General features: G+C 39.7%; 1 protein-coding gene across 2 annotated transcripts in view; it reads right to left on the bottom strand.

Annotated features, from left to right (window-relative positions):
- Nucleotides 1–1,175: 1,175 nt before the first annotated feature.
- LOC132378764 (furin-like) overlaps nucleotides 1,176–9,328 on the bottom strand; it is a 144,047-nt gene continuing 135,894 nt past the window's right edge. For both annotated transcript variants that reach the window (XM_059945908.1, XM_059945907.1), the window contains one exon: nucleotides 1,176–7,219. In XM_059945908.1, coding sequence (XP_059801891.1) covers nucleotides 6,651–7,219 — 569 coding nt within the window. In that variant the 3' untranslated portion in view covers nucleotides 1,176–6,650. The remainder of the gene's footprint in view (nucleotides 7,220–9,328) is intronic.

Raw genomic sequence — 9,328 nt, 5'->3', positions numbered from 1 at the left:
TGTTGTGTACTTGGATTTTCAGAAGGCCTTTGACAAGGTGGCATACAAGGCTACTTAACAAGCTACTAGCCCATACTATTTCAGTAAAGATTCTAGCATGGATAAGACAGTGGCAGATTGGCGGGAGGCAAAGAGTGGGAATAAAGGGAGCTTCTTCTGGTTGGCTGCCAGTGACTAACGGTGTTCCACAGGGGTCTTTGATGTGTTACATGCCAATGATGGATTTGATGGCCAAGTTTGCAGATCATATGAAGATTGGTGGAGGGGTAGGTAGTTTTGAGGAAGTAGAGAGGAAACAGATGAACTTAAAACAGATTAGGAGAATAGCCAAAGAAGTGCAATTTGGTAAAAGTAATGTAAGGAGAAAAAAAATGGATAGAAGATACAAAAAAACTGAGGTGCAAAGGGACTTAGGAGTTGTGTGGGATTCCCTAAAAGTTAATTTGCAAGTTGAGTTTGTGGTGAGCAGGCAAATGCAATGTCAGCCTTCATTTCAAGAGGACTAGAATATAAAAAGCAAGGATGTAATGTTGAGACTTTATAAAGTATGGGTGAGGCCTCACGGAGTATTCTGAGCAGATTTGGGCCCCTCATCTTAGAAAGGATAAGCTGAAACTGCAGAGAATTCAAAGGAGGTTCACGAAAGTGATTCCAGAATTGAATGGCCTGTCATATGAAGTGTGTTTGATGGCTCTGGGCCTGTATTCATGAGAATTCAGAAGAATGACAGGTGACCTCATTGAAACCTATCAAATGGTGAAAGGTCTTGAAAGAGTGGACGTGGAGAGGATGTTTCTTATAGTGGGAGCGTCTAGGACCAGAGGGCACAGATAGAGTGGATGTGGAGATCCCATGGTGGGGGAGTCCAAGACTAGAGAACACAGCCTCAGAATAGAGGGCATCCCTTAAGAACAGAGATGAGCAGGAATTTCTTTAGCCAGAGTGGTAAATCCATGGAATTCTTTGCCACAAACGGCTGTGGCAGCCAAGTCTTTATGTATATTTAAGGCAGAGGTTGATAGACTCTAGATAGGTCAGGGCATGAAAGGCTACGGAGAGAAGACAAAAGATTGGAGCTGAGAGGAAGGTTAGATCAGCTATGATGAAATGACAGAGCAGACTCAATGGGCTAATGGCTAATTCTGCTCCTATATCTAATGAAAGAAAACAATACATTGTTGCTTTGAAAAAGTCTTTAATTTCTTTAAGTAGATCTATGACAATATTTCCACATCCATTAAATAATGAGTAATTTGTTTTAAGCCATTTTATATTACAAGAAAATTACTGTGTACTATATAATATTGTACAAAAATATGTCTGTTTACTTATCTTAGTAAATCATCCAGAATATCAGCATTATAGCAATAGGACTTCACATCACAGCAAGCAGTCATCATCTGTGTTTTAGTGCAATGCACTGTGGAATAAGACTGGAAATGAGTTTATGCAGCCCTTTTAATTTAATATCGGTGATTCATTTTGGGTTCTGATTCTTCTCGCCCTCTGCAACCCAGTATCTCCCCAATTTTCTTCCCATCTCGACCAAAGGCTTGACACCAAGTGATGAGCCCAAGTGCCTATGTACAGTGTATGAATAGGTAACTGATCACACAAGGCATCACAGCATAGCCCAATAACCAACTTGTGCACTTTAAAATAGCACGTCACTGAGACAGCAACTTTGCTTTCCACCAACAAACCTCAGCAATATTAGAAGAATTATAAGGATGTTGCCAAGACACCAATGAATTGGTGATGGGAAGAGGTTGGACAGACTAGCTTTTTCTTGGAGCACTGAAGAGGGAATGAGGATAATAAAATAATAAGGGGCAGAGACAGGGTGAACACACATCAGTCTTTTCCCCCTACAGCTGGAGAACTACAACTCATTCCTTTCAAGTCTTTGGTCAATCTTTCAACAAGACCTGATTTTGTGACTGCTTTATGCACAAGACAAGATCTGGAATGATTAAATATATTAGTGCAATGCGACTACACTGGAGTGGGGAGAAGGGGGAGAGGAGACCAGAACCCAATGAGGTGCTGTCTTTTATAATGAATTATAAACCATCTCAATGTGCAAACATATCAGCAAATTTGTTTTTATCTAGCTCGGGCAAAGTGTAATGGCGACTGATCAACCAGCAGGAATGCGAAGAACTAATGATTATTGTAAATTTCCAACTAATTATGGAGATGCTGGGGTAACTAGCATTTGCACAGAATACTGCCAAAGGAGCTGTGCAGAAAGGTCAGAAACCCATTGATTTATTCCTTAAGTTTTGCATATTCTGCTGCATTAATAAGCTGTTCAGAAAAATCCAGACAGTATGAAATATTTTATCAGCTCTTCCTTCCAACTTCGTACAAGAATAGATATGGGCTTGTGTTTTAACCAAATGCTGGAACAAGTTTCCCAGAACGATGCTGATTTGTTGAGTGCAGCATCTGGGGTTCATCAGTAGACTAAAGTGCATTGACAAATGTCAGAAGGTGGAGCTGTTTAACATTTGACAGTGAAAAGCTATGTTGGGGATGGACACAATGGAGCAGAGTCTGAGGTAATCGCTCTAAATGTGGCACCAACAATGAAGTGCAGGTCAGGATTCGGGCAGCAAGACACCTCCACGAGTTTAGAGGAGTACCCGCACAAGATGGCTGCTACACCATTATGAAATACAGCTCTGCTCCCTGTCCGTCCATATCTCCACCTGGGTATCCCACAATGCACTGCAAAACATAGCAGATTAGGCGATGTCACTCCATCCCCTTACCCAACACAGCACTGGGACAATCAACTCCCCTGACGGACACACACACACATACTTTGATTCTTTTACATTTTAAGTTGCATATTATCAAATCATTGTTTATAATATATATATATTACAATTTACAACATATACCTGCCCCCACCCCAAGGCCTGTAATTATATTGCTTTTATTAAAATAATAGTTACATGGTGCCAAGCTCAAAGAAGCCACAGTGACCCAGCTTAACCAGGATTTCAGTAAGGGTGCTGCACATTGATTTTGATGCCTGATATTGACATAGAAAGAGAACTGTGCATATGAAAATAGTGCAAAGTCAAGAGATAACCTAATGATTTGCAAGGCTGTTAGACGACACATGCCTGAACTGTCTCTTCCAACACTCATAAACCCTCTGTCTGATCTGTGTAATGCTGTGTGTTAGCCCGCTACTCAACACGGTTTGCACTAATGCCAACCAAGTGGCTTCAATCCTCCAGTGTAACTGTGACTTGTGACTGTGTCATTTCTTCGTAGGTTGAGGATATACAACCGGACATCCCTGCTGAACACATTATGAGATGCCTGTCAATCAACAGACAGCCCACTGGGAAAGAGCCCCACTGCCAGGTTGGGACCCATTACTCACACCTACACATTTAAGCCAGAATACTGATACCAACCCAGCAACAGGAACTTTTGAAAACTCTTCAGTTTCCCTGATGGAGCAGTGCTAGATGCAGGGGCCCAACTAATTCACTGGCTTTGGTCAATTAAGGACAAGACTTCTATTGCACAGTTCATAGTCAGCCAGGGTCCAACAGAACCCTTCTCACAGTACCTCATTTGGCTTGTCAGAACAGCGGCAATACAATTACAATGTTTCACTGTAGACGTGCTTCACAATTTGCAAAGTTATCCTGCAGAATAAAATTTAATTCCCTACGTGCAAAAACATTTCACTAGCCCAGTCAAGTACAGGAAAACACCCAGTTTTTCAAGGTTCAGCTAAATTCTCTCCATCCGAAGTAACTTGTGCTTTCAATTCTTTCCACCCATCACCCTGACAATGAATTTGAAATTGGTTAAACGCCCAGTTGGAGATGTATCATAAGAACTCAATGATATTCCATTAACTATTCCTGGCAGTAACCATTCTGTGATCGAAGCTCGATTCAACTTCCTTGAAGCTCTCCCGGAACCTGTGATATTCTATGAGCTTTATCAATGCTGCCTAGGATTTTTATCTGATCGCCACAGCTGTGAAAATTTGCAAAGTGGCTCGAGGGTCTGAATGTGGCCTTTCTGCTTGTGTCAATTGTTTCTTTAATCTTTCTAAAGATTGAAATTTGAAACACCAGTGCTATGAGAAGTGTCTTGGTTAATAGTGAAAGGTCATGAATTGCAGGATTGGTTGAAGTTTGATTTTGTTCTGTACTGTACTGTACCAATGCAAGTATATTAGACAAGCCAAAACCAAAAACGACCAGAATCTCCCCTGAAAACACAGCATTAACTACATTTCATGTTGGCAGCTACAGCAAAGCTCTGAGTAAGGGTTGGTGAGCAATTCCTCCAAAGTGTAAATAATTTATCAGTCATTATTATTGATACATGAGAAAAATAATGTAAAAAATTCTGAGACAATGCCCTTGCTTCACCGAGAGAACTGTTGGTGTCAGTGAATCACCCTGAGACAGATTTGATGATTTGGGAATGCCTTTGACCCAAAGTTCTGAACACTCACTTTGAAAAAGACTTATCTGTACCCAAACGCAGTGATGTTTTGTGCTCGTTGTATTTGCTCAGACACTGAGGATCAACATTTTTCACAGCTACTCGCCACAACTTTAAGCATGTTCTCTCAGGCCAGGAGGCACGAATGGTAAATGGGGATAAACACACCTTGTTTAAATTGAGCTAATGAGGTAGAAACACTACGCAACTGTACAGGACATCTCAAGGACATCTTCATTTCAGGACTCAATCAGTAGGTACAAATTTGTGAACTTCATGTTCAGAATGGGGAGAGAGGTTCCCAAGTGGACAGTTCTATATCATAGGTGGTTTTTGCCATAGTCATATAATGAGGACAAGTACAGCACTTAGACATAGGATCAAGTTTCCTGTTTTCTGTTAAACACTCTTGGTATAGAGTACAGGTCAGACACTGAGGGAAATTCCACTGTTCTGTTAATTTACCTCTGCTCCAGGTACAACAGCTTGCGACCTTCAAGCCATGTTGCCAATTAAACAATTGAGTGCTCTGTACACTACAGCTGTCCACTTGGAATTAAGTGGAGAGCAGACTTTACATTAAATCAGATTTTTAGAACTGGAGGAGAACTCTGCTCTTTCCAGATTGACCTGTGTAGGGTACCAAAAGAAGCACCTCAGCCACTTTGTCACCCATTGGGAATATTTCCTTTAAATGGCAGAGATGCCTCAACAGTGTCTCCTCAGAACATGAAATATTTTTGGCTCAATGAAGAAACGTGTATCAAACATACTGGAAAAGGTTAGGAGAATGGGAATATCACTGTTATAATCACATGAACACTGGATTTAAATCTGCCTGACTTTGCTCTTTTAGTCGTATAAACAAGCATTTCCTTCCCCATAAAAAAATGCAAGCCATGTGCTTACAACCAGTGCCTCAAATAAAATAATAGAAGTTCGATCTGAAAATTGTAAGCCAGGTAGGAACTAACATCTATATAAAGTGCTTTTGAGGAGAGGTGCATCAACAGCTAAATTGCATGGTGTGCAATAAATAGGGAGGTGGCATCCTGGGTATCCAAATTGTTACACCACTCCTTAAGAATTATCAAGCCCTCTCTCCCCCAGCACCACTCTCAAAACCACACACCCTCTGCATAGACGATAAGTTTTGATTTACTGTCCATCCCTTCAGTCAGAGGTTTTGCCTCTTAGAGTCTGTATGGACAGTGCACAGCCAAGGAATCTTGCAGAAGAAAGGAACCTGTTGTCCCAAAGTAAGGCCTGGATTTGATGCCAGACCTTGTCTAAGTAAGGTACATGACAATTTCACCTAGGAATACCAAAGATTGCAAAGCAATGAGCCACAAAGAGCTCCCTACTTAACCTCTGATAATTTTATTCCCCCAGAACTGCCTGTGTCTAACCTCCACTGGAAAGCAAAGGTGTTACAGAGGAACACTCCCCATGTCTCTGCTGAAGGTGCTGATCTTTGGGTTTGGGCTGCAAAAGGAAATGCCATTGGATGAATGGGATCGAGATCAGACTTGACTTGCATCCATATGCACTTTCAGCAGGAACAGTTCTGACAGCCTCACTATGCTGAGCCTTAATCCACAAAGTTCCAATGCCTCAAACACTAGAGTGCTTTACAAGTCAGAGAGAAATTACTTCCAACTTCAGCCACAGTTCAGTGAGGGTTTTAAGGGATGGAAGTTTTAATTTCTTTTTAAAGTGCAAAAAAATGTTACCCCTTGAAACTGTCACTACTGCTACAGAACTAAACCACTGAAAATTGAAGCCTTTCTAATATTTGATAATCAAAGTGATTAAAATAATTTTCCAATAATTTTTTAAACTGCAAGAAAAGTCCACTTAATTAAATGACTTCAATGTAACCAAATCACTTGTCGATTTTATACACAAATTTGGGACTTCCTACCATTACTATTCAACCATTCTGACCATATCCCACAGAGAAGTCTGTACCTACCTCAGCTAAGAGCTGTGAAAAATGCCCAATTTCCAGTATTAAACAGTTCAGCTACAAGGGATGTTCCAGATAAAAGCGAGTGTGTGGATTTCTTGTCCATTAGAGACACCTTTCCCTGAAGTCCATGAAAATGATAGATAGGTAACCCTTCATTACTTAGAGGATACTTTTGAAAAACAAAATATTAGAGGACACTTTGTATTTTCTTTAAAAAAGCCATTCTCTCACTTTGGCCCTCAACATCAAATTCGTCGCAATCCGATTCGGATAAATCCCCGTCCTTCCAGGTGTCAGGAATTCCTTTGTAAGATATAATCCCTTTCCCATTCTGAAGTGTGTAGACCTTCACCTTGCTAAACTGGAATCCTGATCTCACCTGAAGAACGACAAATATTATAAAAAAGACCATTATAATAAAGGCACAGATGGTTAACGCAAACCATATTGGTACGTGGGAGCCAGTTAGAGGCTCCATGACTTCCTCATCTTCCAGGGGCGACTCTCTGCTGACTTGCATCTGAGGTGAGCAGTTCAATTCAACTTCATTGTAGCGTGAATGAGGAAGGCAGGAAAGGCAGTGATTGGCAGTGAAGCCGTTGCATGTGCGGCAAGAAGCATGACAAGGAAGGCAGGCCAAGACTTTTGGAAATAGTTCGTTGTTTACGAGGGGACCATCGATGATTTCTTTGTAAAAACCAGGTGGGCAATTTTCCACACAGCTTTGTTGGTGCAGAAAAAATGCTTCATTACATTCTATGAGAGAAGAAAAATAAATACGTCAGGAATAATTTTAGTAGACTGCTCTGTAGCTACTGAAATGGGACAAGACAGAAGAATATAACACTTAATGCTGGATTGGACATATTACAAAATCATTCGTTAATTTGCCATTCATTTTGGTTCAAATGATCGAAGTTCAAGGTCTGGGGCATCTCTAATCTTTTCACACCATAAGATGTAGGCAAATTTGGCCATTTGGTCCATCAAATCTGCTCCACCATTCTATCAATGGTGTAATTTATTGCCCCTCTCAACCCCATTCTCCTGCCTTCTCCCTGTGACATTTGACTTCTCAAGAATCTATCAACCTTCACTTTAAATATACCCAATGACTTGACCTCTTTGGTGTCCATGGTAATGAATTCCACAGATTCACCACATTCTGCTCCTTTAAGTTCTTTTTTTTTAATCTTTTTATTAATTTTAAACAAACATAAATGAAACATGAATAGAGAGTTTGAAAGTACATAATAGGTTAAGTATACATTCATATAGATGATAATCCATATATAATAACCTCCCAAACTCATAGTAATTACAAAAAAAGGGAGTAAATAAGAAAAAAATCCCCAAAAAAGAAAAGAAAATAAAACCTAACCAACATTGGTCATTGCGTTATGTCAAATATACACAGTAGCGTCAATAACTCTGCACCTCCATCCAAATAATTAAGGATAATAGTAGCAGGGTTTAGGAAAAGTCAGTTTAACTGATATGAAAATGTTGGATAAATGATCTCCAAGTTTCTTCAAATTTAACTGAAGAATCAAAGACAACACTAATTTTTTCTAAGCTCAAACAAGAGATAGTTTGAGAAAACCACTGAAATATAGTTGGAGGATTAATTTCTTTTCAGTTCAATAGGATAGATCTTCTAGCCATTAATGTAACAAATGCAATCATCCGTCGAGCTGAGGGGGATAAACAACTATTATCCACCATTGGTAAACAGAAAATTGCAGTAATAGGATGCAGTTGCAATTTGATATTCAGAACTGTTGAAATAATACCGAAAATATCTTTCCAATAATTTTGCAAACAAGGGCAAGACCAAAACATGTGGGTCAATGAAGCTACTTCAGAATAACATCTGTCACAGGTTGGATTAACATGAGAGTAAAATCGAGCAAGTTTATCCTTGGACATGTGAGCCCTATGTACAACCTTAAATTGTATTAAGGCATGTTTAACACAAATAGAAGAGGAATTGACCAATTGTAAAATTTTCTCCCACTGCTCTGTGGGTATAAGACAATGAAGTTCTTTTTCCCATTCCTTCTTAATTTTTTCTGTTACTTCTGGCTGTATTTTCATGATCATATTATAAATTTTTTTTTCTTTTTTTATCTTTCGCTTGTTTCGATTCCTTAGGTTCTCGTGATTTAGACATTTTAACGAGTTGAAAATGATTCAAACAGTTGAAAAAGATTTCATAAGTATGAACCCCTTTAGAATAGGTATAAACAGGTCAATTGGGGGTGTTTGTAGGTAGAAAAAAGTAAAAGGATTGGAGCGAAGCCTAAAACAGTCTCACTCCATAAGCGCCATCTTGAGACCTGCTGCTCTATGTTCTAAAGGAATCAAATTGGAGTCTTAAAAACTGTGGTTCAACCAGAACTGAAACAGGCACTGCAAAGGGGATTTGACTACAATTCTGTATCGCAATCTTAAATAGCCAGGATTTCGGAGGGTGTTTGCACTTACTGTTAATTCTTTGCACTGCTTGAAATAGCAATGAATGGTAATTCAAGCAAAACCAGTGTTCAGTCACTGGCGCACATCACTAAGGTTACACTGGGCCGATGATCATGATTAAACCCTGCTCACAGACTGTTTGTTCCACTCCAACAGGAAGGAGGGTATACATCTTCCATGCCAGGACCACCAGACTGAAAAACAATCACTTTCCCCAAGAAGCAAAGCTGATCAACCTACTAACCCATGCCCCAACAACCACTATTTTATCATTTTGTGTCAGTCACCTTATGTACAGACACTACTGAATCTAGTTGCATAAGCTATCTTAAATATTTATATTTATTGTGGTTTTTGAAAAAAGTGTTACTGCATTCTTTATCTTGC

This window comes from Hypanus sabinus, chromosome 21 (assembly GCF_030144855.1).
Source record: "Hypanus sabinus isolate sHypSab1 chromosome 21, sHypSab1.hap1, whole genome shotgun sequence".
Classification (NCBI taxonomy): Eukaryota; Metazoa; Chordata; class Chondrichthyes; order Myliobatiformes; family Dasyatidae; genus Hypanus; species Hypanus sabinus.
This window is presented reverse-complemented; position numbering and strand designations above follow the sequence as displayed.